General features: G+C 52.1%; 1 protein-coding gene across 1 annotated transcript; it reads right to left on the reverse strand.

The window, feature by feature from the left end:
* Positions 1 to 14,037: 14,037 nt before the first annotated feature.
* Positions 14,038 to 15,140, reverse strand: LOC135577888 (olfactory receptor 14A16-like). Its single transcript, XM_065048002.1, has one exon. The coding sequence runs from the start codon at positions 15,138 to 15,140 to the stop codon at positions 14,184 to 14,186; it is 957 nt and encodes a 318-aa protein (XP_064904074.1). The 3' UTR covers positions 14,038 to 14,183.
* Positions 15,141 to 21,470: the final 6,330 nt, after the last annotated feature.

A 21,470-nucleotide genomic window follows, 5' to 3' on the forward strand; every position in this document is an offset into this window, starting at 1 on the left:
TCTCATACCAATTTATTTTTTACTAGCAAGAATACAATGCTGGCAAGAAGTATCTCTGCAGAGCAGACACAACTAACAATACTGATTACTTGAGGTTGTCTCAAAGGATGTGCCCCTGGAGCCTGAGGGACACCTGGAGGAGCCCAGAGGGGACAGAGAAAGGGACATCAAGGGCTGCTCCTGTGCTGCTGAGCTGGGCTGGGCTCCTGGGACACAGGGAGCTCATGGCAGCGGCAGCGCTGCAGAGAGACAGCTCTGCCCAGGAGCAGCTCCTCTGCACACGCAGCAGGGCTGAGGGCTCTGCCTGCAGCACCGAGGGCACAGGAGACAGGCACAGAGAGGGAAACGCAGTCTGGGCTGGGAGGATGCTGAGAGTTCACTGGAAATGAAATCCTCTCAGATATGAAGCCTGTGGCTGCAGGGCATTGCATCTGCAAATCTTGGTAGGATCTCAGAAAGCTGTCACATTGCAGAGCCTGCGAGAGATGTAAGTACAGCTCTCAGAGATTCTCTGATCAGAGGAGAGGATGTGCTGCAGAGCAGGGATTGCCTTCTGCACTGTCAGAGTGACAAGACGTGAATGCTGCGTTCTCCCCAGGGTGGCTGTGGGGTGTAAATGTAAATGTGCAGGCAGGGGTGCCCAGGGCTGTCCTGCAGAGCAGGGTCCCTGCACCCCAGGGCTGTGCCGGGCAGGGACTCTGCCGCCTGCCAGGGTCAGCGCTCAGCCTGCCCGGGAGAGCCCAACTACACTGAGGGGAGAAGCTGTGGGGGGACGGAGCGACCCCCGGCAGGGCAGGGTCCTTCTGCTGCTGGGTTCTCCGTGGGTCGGGGCTGCTCACAGCTCCAGCTCACTCCAGAATATTGACAAGAGGAGGTTTCAAGGAGAAGAAGACAAAGAGTACTACAAAGATAAGGAACCTCCATGAGTCTGTCTTTTCAGTCTCCTACTCTGGGGAATGGGTGGTAATTAAGGCAGTTCTTAATTTTAAACAAATACTTGAGACACATGAACTGCAGTAGGTCTTCAAGAGAATCCTGACATGCCTTGCCTCTCCTCTGCCTATGCAGAACCAGCATCACCTTTGCTGGACACCTTACACTTAATCTGTAATCTGTTTTCCAGCCTGCAAACAGGAAGATGCCCCCAGGCAGTGCCCTGTGAACAGGCAGGATCTGTAGGGCCAGGGGGAGGGCACAGAGGGTGGGATGGTCTGTGAGCACTGACAGGGAAGAGACATGGACAGGGAAACACCTCCCAGGGGAGAATCTCCAGGCAGCAGGGAAATGATCAGAAATGAGAGGAAACCAAACCCGGAATGGTTATGGGAGGGAGAACAGAGAAAAGTGCCTGTGATCCCCTGCAGTGCAGATCCCTCCTGTGAGCAGCCCCCTGGGCTCCTGTCCCACCCAGCAAAGCCTCTGCCCTCAGGGCCGGGGGCTCCAAGGCATGAAGCAGCTCCTGTGCAGCCAGAGCTCCAGTTCCTCTGCAGAGCACAGGGGCTGAGAGCAGCTGCCCGGCAGTGTTGGTGTCTGGGAGGTGCTGCACAGCTGGGGAAGGGTGACGCTGTCTGAGTGCCCGGCTGCCTCTGCCCTGGCCTCTCTCACACCCACCCTCACCGCATTTTCCTTCTTGCTCCTCTGCTCTGGGTCACTGCTGTTGGGATCTTGTTCTTGCTGTCAGGCTCTCTGGGGATGGCAGTTTCAGCTGCAGAGTCACAGCCTGAGCTTGTGGGTCCTTTCCTGCAGGTGTGTCCATGGGCACACGTGTCCCAGCTTTGCTCTGACCTGTGGGCTGTGGGCAATGCAGTCTGTGGGGCTGGGGAATGAGCCGTGTGTGTCCTGGGCTAAACGTTGGGTGCTGAGACCTTAGGAAAGGGTGAGACCTGTCATGGTCTGAGGTGGATCCATCTGTTCTCAGCAGTGCCTGGTGGCTTTTCAGGGTAACATGGGAGTGTGATCAGCCCCCATCTCAGAAAGGTGCCAGCCCAGGGCAGCTGGAGCAAGACAGAGGGACAGAGCAGCTGCCCTCACTCTGCACTGACCCACAGGCACCCTCTTGTCTCACAGGACTCGCTCTGTTCTCCCTGAGTGCAGCAGAAATGCTGCGGGTTTCTGACACCCAACAACACTGCCCAGGGTGGGAGGACAGAAGGAGCTGTAGAAACACCAAACCTCTCCAACTCAGTTTCTCAGGCCTGGGGGTACAGATGCTGACAGTCCCTTCTGCACCAGGAGCGGTTCCAGCTGACAAAGCTGAACCCCAGGCCTGGCCCCTGCCCACCCGATCACACAGGGCCAGGCTGAGTCCTCAGGAGCCCCTGGGCAGAGACCCTGCTCTTCATTGCACACTCATCAAGCACCGACGAGGGCTCAGCCAGGACGTTCTCCTGGAAAAAGAAAAGTGTCTCTTTGTGTGACAGGGTGGGAGGGTCTGTGGGAAATGGTTTTGATGATTCCCAGAGAAGCCTCATCTAAACCTTCACTATCTTTTCCTCCTATGACAGGTCCTCATGCCCAGAGGCAGCAAATGTCCAGCAGCAGCTCCATCACCCAGTTCCTCCTCCTGCCGTTCACAGACACACGGGAGCTGCAGCTCTTGCACTTCTGGCTCTTCCTGGGCATCTACCTGGCTGCCCTCCTGGGCAACGGCCTCATCATCACCACCATAGCCTGGGACCAGCACCTCCACACCCCCATGTACTTCTTCCTGCTCAACCTCGCCCTCCTGGACCTGGGCTGCATCTCCACCATTGTCCCCAAATCCATGGCCAACTCTCTGTGGGATTCCAGGGTCATTTCCTATGCAGGATGTGCTGCCCAGGTCTTCTTTGTATTTTTCTTGCTTGGTGCAGAGTGTTCCCTTCTCACCATCATGTCCTACGACCGCTACGTTGCCATCTGCAAAGCCCTGCACTACGGGACCCTCCTGGGCAGCAGAGCTTGTGTCCACATGGCAGCAGCTGCCTGGGCCACTGGGTTTCTCAATGCTCTGCTGCACACGGCCAATACATTTTCACTGCCCCTGTGCAAGGGCAATGCCCTGGGCCAGTTCTTCTGTGAAATCCCCCAGATCCTCAAGCTCTCCTGCTCACACTCCTACCTCAGGGAACTTGGGCTTCTTGTGGTCAGTGCCTGTTTAGGTTTTACGTGTTTTGTGTTCATTGTGGTGTCCTATGTGCAGATCTTCAGGGCACTGCTGAGGATCCCCTCTGAGCAGGGACGGCACAAAGCCTTTTCCACCTGCCTCCCTCACCTGGCCGTGGTCTCCCTGTTCCTCAGCACTGTCATGTTTGCCCACCTGAAGCCCCCGTCCGTCTCCTCCCCATCCCTGGACCTGGTGGTGTCTCTTCTGTACTCGGTGGTGCCTCCAGCAGTGAACCCCCTCATCTACAGCATGAGGAACCAGCAGCTCAAGGATGCCTTGTGGAAACTCATATCTTACAATTTCCTGAAGCAATAAACTGCCCATCTGCTTCTACATAGGTGTTTTAGAGTAACTAATTACAGGCCCAGCCTGTCATCTGTATTTTCTGTTGTTGTTGGTAGTTTTTTTATTGTGATAATATTGTCATCCCATTTCTTAATTCAGTGTCTGCTTTTCTTTTATAACCACTGGCTGTGTAAATGAGGAGCTGTGCTCTCCTTGTCTCTGAAAAAAATAAAGGGTTCTTTAGTGACTTGTTTTTCACTGTATCCTTCCTGCAAGGCCTGTATGGAACTGCAGGGACAGTTCTTGTGTTCATGGCAGGAGGGAAAAGAGTCCATCCTGGCAGCCCTGCCAGGGAGCAGCAGCGCTTGTTCTTCCAGAGCTGTTCTGGTTCCACTCCCACACTCTCCTTCTCATCCCTGGTGTTGGTTCAAGGCCTGAGTGCTCGGGCAGCTTGGTCACCGTCCTGCTGTGTGTCAGTGCTGTGGGCGCAGGCAGGGACAGGCAGTGGGCACTGCTGTGACAGAGCTGGCCTCACAACAGCCTTTCCAGATAGAAACGTGATCTCCTCAGGGCAGGGCATGAAGGTTGAAGTCTTCTTAAAAAAAATTATCTCAAGAACAGGCCCAAGAAAGTGACCTATATATGAAACACCATTGTACAGCTGAACAGTGTGTGTGTGCAGGGCTGGCACACAGCAGTGTCCTCTCACAGCCAGGCTCCTGCCAGAGACCTGCAGGACCAGCAGAGCAGGGGCTGGGCTGTGCCCCTGTGCACTGCACACCCCACAGAATCTGCCCCAGGGCATCGTCATGGACGGGCCCCTCACAACCACCATTTCCAGCACTGGCCTCTCACCCACAGAGGTTGTTCTTCCCTCCATGGATGGACAATGAATGAGTAGTTCAGCAGTCCCTGTTTGCTTTGTGAAAAATGCAGTTGTGATTCATGCTAAGATGTTTAATGTTTACAGATAGAACCAAATGAGGCACGAGCTCTGAACTTGGAAAAAGGTGGTTAAGTTCTATGTAAAAAGTTATGAAACTTGCTTATGAAGTTATATTGACAGAGGGAACTAACATTTTAAGGGTTAACTAAACTTATAATGGGTGCCTGCTAACAAGCTAACACTTTAAGGCTTAGTCACACAATAAATGCTTAGTTTAGAGCTTTATGTTAAGAAGAACAGAACCCATCGAATGCCAAGATAAGAAGTTTTACTGCACCGAGCTGTAAACTTGAGGAGACAAGATAATGAAGATTTACAGCAAAAGGGGGCGCCAGGCTGGTTTCATTCAACTTGGCAGCTTGGGTCGCAGTCAATTCAACATAATGAGCCAAAGGTAAGTTCACTGTGATGAAGCTGAAGGAGCTTCATCCAAAGACCCCCAAAGACCCCTCCTCCAATTCACCAAGTGGCACTGCGCAGGCGCAACAGGGGAGGGTCTATGGAAATGGTTCTCTGAGATTCATTTTAATAAGAAGCGGGGAAAGGTTATGAATATGTACAGGCGTTCCTGGGGTCATTATGAATATGTAACACCTTACTGTATTTAAGCACACTTCTTATTGTTTAAAGGTGTGCGTGTTGGGCGGAGTGAATCCCCCGCGCACCCAGCGCTGTTTTGCTTATGCTCTAATGAACACGTGTTTAAGGAATACAAGGAATTGGATTAAATGTTTTTTATCCATAGAAAAAGCGTAAGTTATTTATTTCAACCTCATGATACCTGCCTACCCCTGGCCAATCACATTGCTGTCATGAGGTGACCTCACAAGTAATAATGCATCCATGTTTGCTTGGCCTACATCTGCCCCATGTATCTGCAATAGAAGTGGCATCACAACCCACCTCCAGCCGTGTCATCTTCCCCTTCTCCTGCATCTCCCATCTCCCAGGCTCTCAGCACTGCTGGGTGTGTTTTCCAGCATCCAGGTGACATCACTAGGCCAGACTCACCACGTGCCCAGTTGGGTTGTTCTCAAAGATGGGACTTCAAAATCTACCTCCCTCCCATGACCCCTCACCTTGCATCATCCTCTTCTGGCACCAGGGGTCACCTCACAGCTGACCTCCAGACACTTCCCCTGCACCTGCCTCTCCTTTCTCCCACCCAGCACTGTCGTTTCTGCTGGGCAGGCAGCACCGTGCTCCCCATGGGGACTGCAGAGCCCTGGTGGGACAGCTCAGTGGTGGGAGGGCAGCCAGGGGTGGTCAGGGCTCCTCGGGAAGGCAGGCGGGTGGATGAGGAGCTGGAGATGAGCTCTGTGCAGAGGGGAGCCTGGTGTGCACAGAGCCTTGCCTTGGAGGAAGCTTCATGGTCACAGGTCCTTGATTACATGGCAAGTTGGACCATGGCTTGGTCTGCTGGGAGGGCAACAGCACTGGGCACAAGCAACCCAGGAGGCTCCTGCAGGTGTGGAATACAGCATTTTGAGACAAACTCGGACGAGCTGACGAGGGCTGGTCTCCTACTGACAGACAAGGTGGATCAGGCCGGGGATCTGAAGGATGAGAGCGGCCATGGCTGCAGTGACCATGAGATGGTGGAGAAGGAGGACAACTGCAGAACAAGAGTGCAGTCCTGCAGGAGAGCTGATTTCATTACTGGAGGATCTGCTTTGGCTGTCCTGGAGAACAAACAGGCTGTGAGTCCCTGTTCAGGGGCAGTGTCCTCAGAGCCCAGGAAGAAACCAACCTGATGGCCAGGGAGTCCAGCAGGGCCTGCAAGAGGTCAGCATGGATGAACAGGGACCCCCTGACTTAGGAGATCAAACAGCAGAAGGACGTGCAGGGAGGCTGGAGGGGAACAGGCTGCCCAGGAGACAGACAGACAGACAGACAGACACCTGGCCTGGGGGTGCAGGGATGGAGCCAGCAAAGCCAACGCTGAGCAGTGGCTGAAATGGCCGTGCAAGGGGAGGGCACCCAGGAGGGCTTCTCCAAAGATGTGGTCAGCACAAGGAAGGTGGCTGAGGGCACCCTGGTCCCAGTGGCCAGTGGGGCAGGGGATGGGTGACAAAGACAATATCAAAACAGCAATTTATCTGAAGAAAGATTCTTCCTTGGAGAGTGCTGGTAGGAAATATAACTGGACACACTTATACATTTTACTATATATTTACCAACACATAAATATAATATTTTCCTTATGATCACATAGAAAGACAGACAACACGGGTCTGTTGAGATCACTGTCAACATGGCCATCTAAAAAGAGAACAGTTCAACTAACCTTTTTATCCCTCTTTCCTCCATCAGGCAAGAGTGACCAACAGCTTCCAGCATGACTCACTGTGTGCCAAGGGTTAAAAGTGGCACTGACAGCCCATGGCTGTGGATTGTTTGTTGCCTTCGGCTCTGTACAAGACACAAGGATTATCTTTCTGAATGCTGGAGGCTTTGGTAGGAGAGAAATCTAGAGAACCTTTTTTAAAAATGGAGGGAAAAAGAAACCAATTGAAATATGTAGAGTGAAGGAAATGTGTTCTTGCAACTTTAAACATCAAACACTGTTGGTGTTGTAATTCTCCTACCTTTGTTTTGAATACTTTAAATGTCAGTGTTTTCCCATTAGATCAAAATGAGATTTTTCAGGATGTGCATTAAGAGCAAGAGAACTTCTGATCCTCCACTACATTTCCCTTCTCAGCACTCTCTCTGTTATCTGTGCATCTCATCTCCCTCATCCTCCAGGTATTTCCTCCTGCCCTGACTAAACTGACCGTGTCTGAGGTCCCATTTCCAGCAGCTGATCTGCACACAACACTTGCGATTGCTCTCTGGGTTTCCCTTCCTCTTACTGTTTGATCACTCAGACACTTGTCAACAACCCGGTTGCTGCTTTCAGCTTCAAGGAGTTAAAAGCTTCCTTGTCTTTCAGTAGTCTGTCTATTCTGTCTCTAGCCAACTCTTTTATTGTGTTTATTTTATAATTTCCTTTCTGTCTAAAACATTTCTTGCATGGTTCTGCCTTGGAGAAGGTGAACCTCAGTGGTGGCAGCTTGTCCTTGGTGTACAGTTGAGGAGTGTGTTTTCTTTTAATCATGACTCTCATCAGTTGTGTTTTGTTTGTTCAAGGGGAAAGCAAAGTCCCTGTTTCCTGTGTGCACTTGGGTCTGCAAGGAGAGCAGGTGGGAGCTGGTGCAAAGGAGCTGGCACATCCAGCTGCAGACTGCAGCGAAGTCTGGTGTGAGGAAAAGGGATGCAAGGCCCAGGGGCCAATGAGAGAAACGATGGGGTTGGGGAGGTGAGGAGCAAGGTTGTCCACACGGTGTGAGACCTCAAGGGACAGCTTCTCCAGCCAGTCCAGACCTCCTTAGGAGAGACCCTGGATCCACATCAGACAATGCTGCAATCGCATCCTCTCCAAACTGAAAAGGATTAAAATACACCCTTTACAATAGAAAGATTTTTTTATCAGAAGCTTTTTGAAATCTTTCTCCATAATTACACAAAGAAAACTCTCTAATTGACTGTACAAGATTGGAAGGACATAACAAGAAGAGACATGGTTTGTTAGAGCTTTCTCGAGTGTAATGAGCCCCATGGTGCATTGGGTGCTGAGTCCTTGAACATCACTCAGGTGCTGAGAGGAGACTGCACAAACCTTTCCAGAAGTCAAAGCCAGAAGAAAAAAGCACTAAGTTCCTTGAAGTATTAATGAGTTCCACTGAGGGCAAGTACCAGCAGAGCCTCCCCAGGGACTCGTTAGAGCAGAGAATTGGAGGCCATGATGGCAGATAAACAAAGGGAAGCGTGCAGGCAGCTGAGGTGCTGAGAAAGCCCTGGTTTAGTGGGATGAAGCAGAGAGGCCAAGGCCTGACCCCCAGCCCCTGGGAAGGCAGGTCCTGTCCCTCACACGTTGCTCAGGGCTCTTCCTGGGGCAGGGGATGTGGGCTGTGTGGTGCTGAGTGAAGGACAATGGTGTGACCGTTCCCAGCCTTACTGGGGTGTGCAAGGAGGACATGAGGTGCCCCAGTGCCTAAGGACAACACGTGTCCTCACAGGCCTTGGTGGCAGAGGCGATGGCCATAGCCAAGGGGACAAAGACTTGGGTTCTCCTGGTGACATCCAGCCTTGCCAGTGCCCTTTGCCATCTCCACCACAGGTTGTCCTACACTGTCCCTCAGCTGCTTCTGTTTCCCTGCAGGCTGTAGACACCCATCTCGTTTCCTCCCCTTGCTCTCACCCTGGTATTTCCATACATTGACTGATGTGTCTCCACTCTCATGCTCTGTTCCTGGAAACACAAGTACATGGACTGATCTCCTGCTCCTTCTGGATGATTTCTCGTACCACAGCACTGCCCTTTGAGTGACATTTCTTCCTCCTCATGTCCAGTCTCCACGTTTTAACCTGCGATGTGTGGCAGTGTTTCTCTGCTGTAGAAAGAAGGACCCTGAAAACTACTGACCTGTCAGCCTCTTACCTGTGCCTGGGAAGATGATGGAACAGATCCTCCTAGAAGCTGTGCTAAGGAACAGAGAATGGTGACTCAACCACTTCCCTGGGCAGCCTGTTCCACTGCTTCACAACCTTTTCCATGACGAAATGTTTCCTAATATCAATTCTGAACTTTCTCTGGTACAAGCTGAGTCCATTTCCTCTCATCCTGTCACTTGCTACTCAGGAGAAGACCAACACCCTCCATGCTACAACCTCTTTTCAGAGAGTTGTACAGAGCAAAAAGTTCTCCTCTCAGCCTCCTTTTCTCCAGGATAAACAGCCTCAGAACCCCCAACTGCTCCTCAGCAGACTTGTGCTCCAGACCCTCAACAGCCTTGTCCCCCTCCTCTGCACTCACTCCAATACCCCAAGATCTTTCCTATAGTGATGGGCCCAAAACTGAACCAAGGATTTCAGTTGTGGCCTCACCAGTGCCGAGTACAAGGGGATGATCGCTGCTCTGGTTCTGCCCACTACACTATTCTTGATGCACATCAAGCCATTGGCCTTTTTGGCAACCTGGGCACACGCTGGCTCATGTTCAGCTGCTGTCAATCAACAACCCCAGGTCCTTTTCCACCAGGCAGCTTTCCAGCTACTCTTCCCCAAGCCTGTAGTGTTGCAGAGGATTGTTATGACCAAAGTGCAGGACCTGACACTTGGCCTTGTTAAACTTCAGACAAATGGCCTCAGCCTAATGAAGCAGCAGCTCCAGATCCCTCTGTAGAGCCCTCGTATTCTCCAGCAGATCAACACTCCCACCCAACTTGGTGTCATCTGAAAACAGAGTCAGGGTGCACCCGATCCCCTCATCCAGATCATTGATAAAGAGATGAGAGAGAACTTGCCCCAATACTGAGCCCCAGGGACACCACTCATGACCGGCCACCAACTGGATTTGGCTCCGTTCACCACAACTCTTTGGGCCCGTCCCGCCAGCCAGTTCTTGATCCATCACAGATACACCATCCAGGCCGTGAGCTGCAGCTTCTCCAGGAGATGCTGTGGGATACGGTGTCAAAGGCTTTACTGCAGTCTAAGGACACAACACCCACAGCCCGTGTGGCGGATTCACTCCCCACGACAGACTTTCCCTCATCTGCTCAGCCGGTCACCTTGTCACAGAAGAGATCAGGGTGGTCAAGCAGGACCTGCCTTTCATCCAGCCATGCTGATTGGGCCCGATTGCTTCTCTCGTCTGTGTGACCTCACAGTCCTTTCCCAGCCCTGTTCCTGCTGTTGGCCAATCCCCTGCAGAGGCAGAAGTGACCTCACAGTGCCCTCCACAGCCATTGGTTCCTACTGGACTATGAGTTCCTGAGACACAGTGACCACATGGCATCGTACCCACCATCACCCTCCTTGTGGTCCAGTGTGTGAGCAGATCAAACTGAGCTGCTTTCATCAAATGTATCCAATAGATTTCCTATCAAGGGTTTGAGTGGAGAAACGTTCCTTAGAGGAGCTGCTGTATTTACTCTGGGGCATTTTATATCTCTGCTTCTGCCTCTTATTTTTTTTGTTCTTCTTCCTCTGTCTATTCTGACGTGAAAGAGCTCTCCAAGGAAAAGATTAATGGAATCCTACAATAACACAGGTTAGAAGAGACCCCTGAACACCATCTCTGTCCCACTGACCTTTATGGCACCCCAAGGAATAGCTGATGGCATTTGTGCTCACTTGGGTTCATCTCACCACATGCACACAGTGGACATGCACATGATGTGTATGTTTACAACTCATCTGTACAATGAAAACAGGGACTTTTGACCTAGTATTTCATAGAATCATAGAATGTCCTGAGTTGGAAGGGACCTACAAGGATCATGGAGTCCAGCTCCTGTCCTTACACAGGACACCCCACAGGTCACACCATGTGTCTGAGGACGTTGTCCAATCTCTTCTTGATCACTGTCAGGTTGGGGCCGTGACACCTCCCTGGGGAGCCTGTTCAGTGTCCAGCACCTCTGGGTGAAGAACCTTTTCCTCATGTCCCACCTGACCCTCCCCTGGCACATCTTCTGCCATTCCCTTGGGTTCTCTCATTAGTCACCAGAGAGAACAGATCAGTCCCTTCCCCTCCTTCTCCCCTTGTGAGGAAGCTGTAGCCACCATGAGGTCTCCTTTGAGTCTTTTCTTCAGCTCTGATGCTCAGAAACCCCTTGGTTTGCTTTCTGAAGCAGAAAGGAGGAGCCATGACCTCCAGGCAATGGGAAGGGGGATCCTGTCCCTCACACACGGCTCAGGGCTCTTCCTGGGACCGTGGGATGTGGGTGTGCAAGGCCCAGGGAAGGACAACACTGGGACAACAACTTCCAGCTTCCCCATGGGGCTGCAAGGAGGCACCGAGGCCCCAGTGCCATGAGGACAACATGTCTTCTCCTGGGCCTCAGTGACAGAGACAACTGCCCTGGCCAAGGGGACAGAGACCTGGGTTCTGTGGGTCCCTTCCAGCCTTACAGCGCCCTTTGCCATCTCCACCACAGGCTGTTCTACACGGTGCTACCCCTGCCCCTCTTTCCCTGCAGGCTGCAGACACCCATCTCGCTTCCCCACCTGCTCTCACCCAGCATTTCTGCACCTTCACTGCTGTGTCTGCACCCTCACTGGCTGCTCTTTGGCACACAAACCATGGGCTGATCCAGCTCCCTCTGGGTCACCTCTTGCCCCACAGCACTGCCCTTCCTCTGACATTTCTTACTCCTGATATCCAGTCCTCACCTTCCAAGCTGTACTTTCTGACATTTTTTTGTCTTTCCTGCCTCTTCCCACTACCAAGGGAGGCTCAGCCACCTCTTAAACTGCTCTTCATGCAGGGAAACCAACGCATTATGCTTCTTGAGGTCTTTTACCTGACCAGAGAGAAGTAACCTCACCATGATTTCCTAAATCCCATGAGTCCTGCTGGCCTTTCAGCTTCTCTGATACACACGACCATGTCCCTGCTGCTGTCCCGTCATGTTCTCAGGTGGGATGAATGTGACAACCTGTCTCCAAGGCCTCTTCCTGGGTAGGATCTGTCATACTTAGGCTGAGGTTCTTTCCCAGCCGTGTCCCTGCTGCTGGGCTGTCACCTCCAGAGACAGAACTGACCTCACTGTCCCCTTCACAGCCACATGATTCTGACTGGATTATGAGTGTCTGAGGCACATGTAACCTCATAATACCACAACCATCCATTCCCCCTCCTTAGCACCCAGGACCTGACAAAGGCAGAAGCACATTCCTATACCTGCCCCTCTTTCCCACAGGCTGTAGACACCCATCTCACTTCCCCGCCTTGTTCAAATTTGTCAAATATATTTCCTACTCACAATGTGAGTGAAAAGCACTCCTCACTGGAACTGCTTTTTTTTTATGTTAACACCTTCTATATCTCTATACCTATTCTCTCTCCTGAAACCTCTCCAAGGCAAAAATTCTGTCAAACCACAGAATAACTCAGGTTTGCAGAGAGCCCTTGTCTCACTCTTCTTGTCTCAGTCTCCTGCTCAGGGTGAACCAGGTGAGGTTGCTCAAGGCCTCCACACAGGTTTGCATCATCCTCAAAGGCACTGAAAGTGCTCTCTGATACATCATAGAAGGGGAGAATAAAGATGTTCAACAGTGTTGTCCAAGTGCTGGTCACTGAGAGATGACACCAGTAACTGTCTGCACACAGGACTTTGTACCACTGATGATGTTTGGGCTTGATGGTTCAGCCAACTTCCCACCCAGCATCCACTTCGTGAGCCCCATCAGCACCACTCTGGCCAGAAGGAGACCATGGCTGAGCCTTGCAAACGCCCTGTACACAACATGCCTTTCCTTCCCCTGTCCATTTCGGTTCAGCAATCCCTTCCTTGTCCTTCACATTCCTGGAAATGGCTTCAGGAGGCTTGTCCCATCCCCTTCCCAGGGAGGGAGGTAGGGTAGCAAGACTGTTATTCTCCCCATTCCTGTTTGTGCTCTTCTTGAAGATGGGACTGAGTTCTGCATTTTTTAAGGACCCCAGAACCTCTCTGGTTTCTAGGGCACTTTTGAGAGCACAATGTGGAATCAAGGGCAAGGGTGATGTAGCAGACAAGAGCACTTGCAATGATCCTGTCCAAAGCAGCTGAGATGAATCTCACTGATCCAGGGGGGTTTGTTCCTGGAGCCACACACAGAAATGTCAGGGTTCTGTGAGGTGTCCACATCTGAGCTGGTCTCAGGACTCCTTATGCACCCAGGGATGCTCAGAGACAGTCTGTCCCTTTTACACACAGAGGCAGGAGTCACAGTGTCCCTCTGGCCTCCTGTTGCCACTCCAAAGAGACAGGAGACACCTCATCCCTGTGGTGTGTCACCTGCTCTGCACTCATCCGAGATGTCCAACATCATGAGGAATGGACATGGAGACCCCAGATCAAGGATGCATATCCCAGTGCTGCATTCAGGTGGTTTTCCAATGTGATGTGACCTCAAGCCACTCTCTGTGCCACGGACCTTCATGGACCCCAAGGAATAGTTGATGGTGTTTATGCTCGCTCACGTTCATGTCACCTCAGGTACATGATGTGTGTGCTCACATCTCATCTGTACAAAGCAAATAGGGACTGCTGAACTATTCATTGCGTGTCCATCCATGGAGGGAAGAACAACCTCTGTGGGTGAGAAGCCAGTGCTGTAAATGGTAGTTGTGAAGGGCCAGTCGATGATGATTGACCTGGGGCTCCTTCCATGGGGTGTCCAGTGCACAGGGGCACAGCCCAGCCCCTGCTCTGCTGGTCCTGCAGGTCTCTGGCAGGAGCCTGGCTGTGAGAGGACACTGCTGTGTGCCAGCCCTGCACACACACGCTCTTTTTTTCTGTACCCTGGCGTTTGCATCTGTGGCCACTTTCTTGGGCATGTTCTAGAAGAACTGCCACACAGCAGGGCAGTGACCAAGCTGCCAGAGCACTCAGGCCTTGCACCAACACCAGGGATGAGGAGAGTGTGGGAGTGGAACCAGAACAGCTCTGGAAGAACAAGCGCTGCTGATCCCTGGCAGGGCTGCCAGGATGGACTCTTTTCCCCTCCTCCCATTGACAAAGAGTTAGTCCCTGCAGCTCAAAATAGGCCTTGGAGGAAGAATCTCAGAGAAAAAAAGTAACAGCAGAGACCTTTATTTTGCAGAGAGCATGGCTTCATATTTATACAGGCAGTGGGTTTGAAAAACAACAGACAATAAATTAGAAAGGGGATGAGAAAAATATCATGATTTATTAAAAAAAAAAACCAACACCACCACCACACACACACACAGAAGTCTGGGCCTCTAATGAGTTACATTAAAACTGTTATCTCTCAAAGAGCAGATGACGGACACTTTATTATTTGTGAAAAGCATCCCGCCACTAGTTTATTCAGGGCATCCTTGAGCTCCTGGTTCCTCATGCTGTAGATGAGGGGGTTCACTGCTGGAGGCACCACCGAGTACAGAACAGACACCACCAGATCCAGGGATGGGGAAGAGATGGAGGGGGGCTTCAGGTAGGCAAATGCACCAGTGCTGACAAACAGGGAGACCACGGCCAGGTGAGGGAGGCAGGTGGAAAAGGCTTTGTGCCGTCCCTGCTCAGAGGGGATCCTCAGCACGGCCCTCAAGATCTGCACATAGGACACCACAATGAAAATGAAACACATAAAAAATAAACAGGCACTGACCACAAGGAGCCCAAGTTCCCTGAGGTAGGAGTGTGAGCAGGAGAGCTTGAGGATCTGGGGGATTTCACAGAAGAACTGGCCCAGGGCATTGCCCTTGCACAGGGGCAGTGAAAATGTATTGGCCGTGTGCAGCAGAGCATTGAGAAACCCAGTGGCCCAGGCAGCTGCTGCCATGTGGACACAAGCTCTGCTGCCCAGGAGGGTCCCGTAGTGCAGGGGTTTGCAGATGGCAACGTAGCGGTCGTACGACATGATGGTGAGAAGACAATACTCTGTTGACATTGCAAAGATAAAGAGAAAGACCTGGATAACACATCCTGCATAGGAAATGGCCCTGGTGTACCAGAGGGAATTGGCCATGGATTTGGGGACAATGGTGGAGATGGAGCCCAGGTCGAGGAGGGCAAGGTTGAGCAGGAAGAAGTACATGGGGGTGTGGAGGTGCTGGTCCCAGGCTATGGTGGTGATGATGAGGCCGTTGCCCAGGAGGGCAGCCAGGTAGATGCCCAGGAAGAGCCAGAAGTGCAAGAGCTGCAGCTCCCGTGTGTCTGTGAACGGCAGGAGGAGGAACTGGCTGATGGAGCTGCTGTTGGACATTTGCTACCTCCAAGCATAGGGCACTGTTACAGAAGGAAAAGACAGTGAGACGTTAGGGGAGGCTTCTCTGAGCAGAGTCAAAATAATTTCTCATACACCCGCCCCTGCTCCACACCCCTTGTCCTTTTCCAGACCTTCCTCCAGCTCGGTGTCTGAGCCCTGGGTGGTGCTGGCTGGAGGTGCCGTGAGGAGCAGGGCCTGTGCCCGCTGATGCTGAGGAGTCAGCCCTGCTCTGCAGCAGTGGGGTCACAGAAACAGGGGGCAGGGGCCAGTCCTGGGGTTCAGCTTTGTCACATGAAGCTGTTCCTGGTCCAGAAATACCTGTCAGCATCTGCACTCCCAGGGATAAGGAAATGAGATGGCAGAAGGCATTTTGAAAGGTTTGGGGTTTTTTACAGCTCCTTCTGCCCTCCCACCCTGGGGAATGTTCTTGGATGTCAGAAACCCTCAGCATTTCTGCTGCCCTCAGGGAGAACAGAGCGAGTCCTGCGAGACCAGAGGGTGCCTGTGGGTCAGTGCAGAGTGAGGGCAGCTGCTCTGTCCCTCTGTCTTGCTCCAGCTGCCCTGGGCTGGCACCTTTCTGAGATGGAGCCTGATCACACTCCCATGTTACCCTGAAAAGCCACCAGGCACTGCTGAGAGCAGAGGGATCCACCTCAGACCATGACAGGTCTCACCCTTTCCTAAGGTCTCAGCACCCAACGTTTAGCCCAGGACACACACAGCTCATTCCCCAGCCCCACAGACTGCATTGCCCACAGCCCACAGGTCAGAGCAAAGCTGGGACACGTGTGCCCATGGACACACCTGCAGGAAAGGACCCACAAGCTCAGGCTGTGACTCTGCAGCTGAAACTGCCATCCCCAGAGAGCCTGACAGCAAGAACAAGATCCCAACAGCAGTGACCCAGAGCAGGGGAGCAAGAAGGAGAATGCGGTGAGGGTGGGTGTGAGAGAGGCCAGGGCAGAGGCAGCCGGGCACTCAGACAGCGTCACCCTTCCCCAGCTGTGCAGCACCTCCCAGACACCAACACTGCCGGGCAGCTGCTCTCAGCCCCTGTGCTCTGCAGAGGAACTGGAGCTCTGGCTGCACAGGAGCTGCTTCATGCCCTGGAGCCCCCGGCCCTGAGGGCAGAGGCTTTGCTGGGTGGGACAGGAGGCCAGGGGGCTGCTCACAGGAGGGATCTGCACTGCAGGGGGTCACAGGGACTTTTCTCTGTTCTCCCTCCCATAACAATTCCGGGTTTGGTTTCCTCTCATTTCTGATCATTTCCCTGCTGCCTGGAGATTCTCCCCTGGGAGGTGTTTCCCTGTCCATGTCTCTTCCCTGTCAGTGCTCACAGACCATCCCACCCTCTGTGCCCTCCCCCTGGCCCTACAGATCCTGCCTGTTCACAGGGCACTGCCTGGGGGCATCTTCCTGTTTGCAGGCTGGAAAACAGGACAGGTCAGATTAAGTGTGAGGTGTCCAGCAAAGGTGATGCTGGTTCTGCATAGGCAGAGGAGAGGCAAGGCATGCCAGGATTCTCTTGAAGACCTACTGCAGTTCATGTGTCTCAAGTATTTGCTTAAAATTAAGAACTGCCTTAATCACCACCCATTCCCCAGAGGAGGAGACTGAAAACACAGACTCAGGGAGGTTCCTTATCTTTGTAGTACTCTTTGTCTTCTTCTCCTTGAAACCTCCTCTTGTCAATATTCTGGAGTGAGCTGGAGCTGTGAGCAGCCCCGACCCACGGAGAACCCAGCAGCAGAAGGACCCTGCCCTGCCGGGGGTCGCTCGTCCCCCCACATCTTCTCCCCTCGGTGTTGTTGGGATCTCCCGGGCAGGCTGAGCGCTGACCCTGGCAGGCGGCAGAGTCCCTGCCCGGCACAGCCCTGGGGTGCAGGGACCCTGCTCTGCAGGACAGCCCTGGGCACCCCTGCCTGCACATTTACATTTACACCCCACAGCCACCCTGGGGAGAACGCAGCATTCACGTCTTGTCACTCTGACAGTGCAGAAGGCAATCCCTGCTCTGCAGCACATCCTCCCCTCTGATCAGAGAACCTCTGAGAGCTGTACTTACATCTCTCGCAGGCTCTGCAATGTGACAGCTTTCTGAGATCCTACCAAGATATGCAGATTCAATGCCCTGCAGCCACAGGCTTCATATCTGAGAGGATTTCATTTCCAGTGAACTCTCAGCATCCTCCCACCCCAGACTGCGTTTCCCTCTCTGTGCCTGGCTCCTGTGCCCTCGGTGCTGCAGGCAGAGCCCTCAGCCCTGCTGCGTGTGCAGAGGAGCTGCTCCTGGGCAGAGCTGTCTCTCTGCAGCGCTGCCGCTGCCATGAGCTCCCTGTGTCCCAGGAGCCCAGCCCAGCTCAGCAGCACAGGAGCAGCCCGTGATGTCCCTTTCTCTGTCCCCTCTGGGCTCCTCCAGGTATCTCTGGGGCTCCAATGGCACAGCTTCGAAGTTGAAGTAATCAGTGATGTTGATTCTCTCTCCTCTTCAGAGACTCTTCTGTTCAGCATTGTATTTTTCTTGTCCCATCATTAGACAGGACACAAGGAATGTTACAGCAAAGGATCTAATTTCTCCAGGCTAGGGGAGGAATATCTTCAGTTGAATGAACTTAGGCATTTCGTTCTGGTTTTACACTCCTAGGTCTAGAGAGACATTCATCAGTCTTTGGCCATGTCATGTCTGTGCTCTGATTCAAAGCCTTTGCACACATGGGCTCTTGGACACTTGGTACCAGGTTTCCTGTGGCAGGTCAGAGCTGGGCTGGTGCCACAGCTGGGGTGGCTCAGCCCAGATGTGAGGCAATGTCCTCAGCCAGGGACCTGACTGGGGAGCTGGAGCTGTCAGTGCTGCAGACAGAGCTGTGACATGGATGGAATGAACTGCCAGGCAGGGTGGCAGGAGTGAGTTCATCTGGTCTCAAGGACAGCAGCCTGCAAGCACAGCAACAGTCCAGATCAAAGCTCAGTCCAGACCTGTAAGGCAATTCAAGGGCCCCATAATGAGCTGTTCCTACCACAGGAATAGTTAAAGGACAAACAAAGACACTTTGTAGCTACTGATGAATTTAATTAGGGAAAGAGGTGAGAATCCCTGTGTCCTCTTGTCCTCCCTCTTCACCAGCCACATGTCCAGGGCCTCTATGACTTGAGACAGGAATCTGCAGAATAAACAGCAGTGGATGGGGATCAAGTCAGGGGTCACTGGAACTAATACAATCCTCTCCAGTCTATGGGACAGCAGGGGCAGCATCCCAGGAGCTGGGACAGCAGGACGATGTCACAGTGAGGCCACTCTCCCCCATCTTGGAAAGCTCATGGGGACTGTGGGGACTCCCTGACCACTGGCAGCTCTCACACAGTGTGTGCACTTTTCAAAATGGCCAGTGGGTGAGCAGGGGAACTAAGGGCTGTGCCCCAGAGCATGTCCACTGGGACCCCATTTCTGGGTGTCTGGAAGAGAAGGTGACGGGGCTTTCCCAGGGCAGGTTGTGTCTGTCCATCCTCTTTGCTTTCTGTGAGGAAAGGACGGGGTGGTGGACGTGGGGTAACAACAACGGTCTGATACGTGAATGTCAGCAAGGCATTCAGTGTCATCTCCTGTAGTATTCTTGTGACCAAGGTAGGATATTATGGTCTGTGTTAGTGTGTAAGTAGATGGGTAAAAAGCCAAGTGACCAAGATGTGTCTGGATCAAGCCTGAGTAATCTGGTCTGACCCTGCTGTGAGCAGGAGGTTGGTCAAGACACCTCCCGAGGTGCCATCCAGCCTGAATGACGCTGTCCTTCCTTCCCCTTCATGTTTTCCAATTAGGGAGAGCTCTCAGGTTCTCTGTGACCACAGGAATAATTCACATGAGGTGCAGGGCTGCTTTACAAGTGCCCCCGAACAGTCCTGACCACATCTTTTCCATCCTTTCTCTTTTGCCCTGACCCAAGGTCTTCTTTTTTTGCTGTCCTAATGCCCTTCCAGAAAGAACAACCAATGTTGTTAACCCTTTCAGAGCAGGTTGCTCAACAGGTGTCAGCATCCATGTACAGAGTCTGCACATCAGCCAGGCAGCAAATCCATCATTATAGAAATGGAGACGAGGCTCTTGACCAGCTCCTTGGACCGAGCAATTGGCACAACTTGTCTGCTGAGATTCCAGGGAACACGGAACTTTAAGAACTGAGAAGTTTTAGTCCTCGCTGAGCATCCTGGTTCATCTCCCGACCCATGTGGTGCTTCAGGCTGTGAAGAGAATCCAAACCAGCCATTGGACTGGGCTAATTCCATTTTACATGGTGCCAAACAGGGCAGATGAGGGGGGCTTATAACTCCAATCTCTGCTGCACAGTTGGGACTTCAGAGATTAGAAATGTAGGGAACAATGTATTGTCAGTGCACACCACATAAAGATTCTGGCTTCCTTTGTGCCTTTTCACTAACCTGGGATCTGTTCCTTGGCTTTCATTGGCTAAAAAGGAAACAACTCCCCCATGCCACCTGCCCCTCACACCAGACAAAGAAAGGAGAAAATGGATGGAAGAGGGATGATTTGGGAGCAATTCTGACCAACAGGTGCATTCTTTCAATGACAAAAATGGTGGAAGTGGGAGAAAGCACTGTTCCAAGGACTTCATACAAGAGATGCAATATGTATTTTGAGAAGTGAGAATGACTGCTGGGAGGGAAGTTAAAGAGCTTTAATTCATCAACATAACCAAGAATACGGAGTATTCTGTTACTGTTACTAGTGACAGCACCACTGTTCACAAACATCTTCAGAGCATCTCCACTTTTCCTGGGCTCCAAAGCTCATCCTGCTCAGAGTTTGACAGGATTGCTGCAAACCCCTGTGACCCAAATCTCTACAACTGTCTCTGCTCAACAGCCTTTTACCCCAGGAAGGGGAAAACTGCCAATGCAGATACCAAGCCAGTGCCCAACCTGCCTGGAGAGCCAGGACAGTTGTGCCACACAACAGCAGCCACTGAGGGAAGCTGGAGATGATGGGATTGAAATGGTTTCAACCCAAATCAGAGAATCATAGGATCATTTAGGCTGGAAAAGACCCTTAAGAACAAGAAGTCCAACCGTAAATCAAACTCTGCCAAGTCCACCACTAAACCATATCCCAAAGCGCCACATCTCCACGTCTTTTAAACACCTCCCGCAATGGAAGCTCCAATCCTGAGGTGGCAGGACACCACTGGCTGCAGTTGGACATAAGATACTGGTCATGGCTGTGAGTTCAGCCCTCGCTGGCAGAATGTCTCACACCCTCACTGAGGAGGGCAGGGGGCTGGGAGATGGGAGCACGTTTCAGTTTCCAGATCCCAGCACAGAGCCCAAACCATCCTGCCCTTGGACTCTGGATCCCATTTCCTGAGATGCAAAGCTGGTGGGGCTTCTGTGGATGATCATGTTAAAGGCATGAATAATCCTTCAGGGGTTTGTGTAATCTGTCTAGGTATGTCAGGTTTTAAAGAAAAATCAAAGTTTAACATGCTTTTATTTAAATATCTATAAAATAATACACTGCATCAGTGGTAGCCCCTCAGGCAATGACAATTAAATAGGCATTTGCACTATAAGGCTCCATACCTCATCCACAAGCACACATCTCAGTGGTTCAGATGACGGGTGTCTGGCAAACGTCACCCTTTGTGTCCCCAGGTGGTGGACACTGCTCATGTGCCTCTGCAGAGAGTGGCAGGAGCTGGATCCCCTTCTCGGGACAGACTCCTTCCAGGAGAGACACAGACACAGGAGGAACTCATCAGGGCTTTACGGCATTTCACTCAGCATCAGTTTTGGCATATTGGGTGCTGTCCTGTGACTGCCCTTTCTGCACAAATGATCATACAAACACAACCATTTAGTGAGACATGGTCATAAAGGGGCTGTTATGGACAAGAAAGCTCACCATGAACTCTGGAGAGAGCGAGGAAGTTTATAATAAGCACCAGGAAGAACCAAGAAGCTCAAGGCCTCTTCTGAAGAGCGGGAGGCCTGAGCAGCCGTGATTGGCCATTGTAGGTGTGGGAGAGGGTCAGGACATGTCATGGAGAAGCAATGAGATGGCTGATGGCTTCAGTGAACCCTTCCAGCCACGTCTGAGCCCAGAAATGGAAAGCAGTTGATGTCTGCAGGTGGAGGAGGAACAGGAGGAAGATTTTCCTGGGAATACGGAAGGAAGAAAGGCCTCTCTTGGGCTAATCGTGTATGGCAGTGACATTTCCATGTTCTGGGCATGGCTGTGCCTGGGAGATGGGGAACGGCTGCTGCTGGGGTGGCTGTGCTCAGTCATGGCCCATGAGATGACCCTGCTCTGCTCCTCTC

Source organism: Columba livia, unplaced genomic scaffold, assembly GCF_036013475.1.
Source record: "Columba livia isolate bColLiv1 breed racing homer unplaced genomic scaffold, bColLiv1.pat.W.v2 Scaffold_156, whole genome shotgun sequence".
Classification (NCBI taxonomy): domain Eukaryota; kingdom Metazoa; phylum Chordata; class Aves; order Columbiformes; family Columbidae; genus Columba; species Columba livia.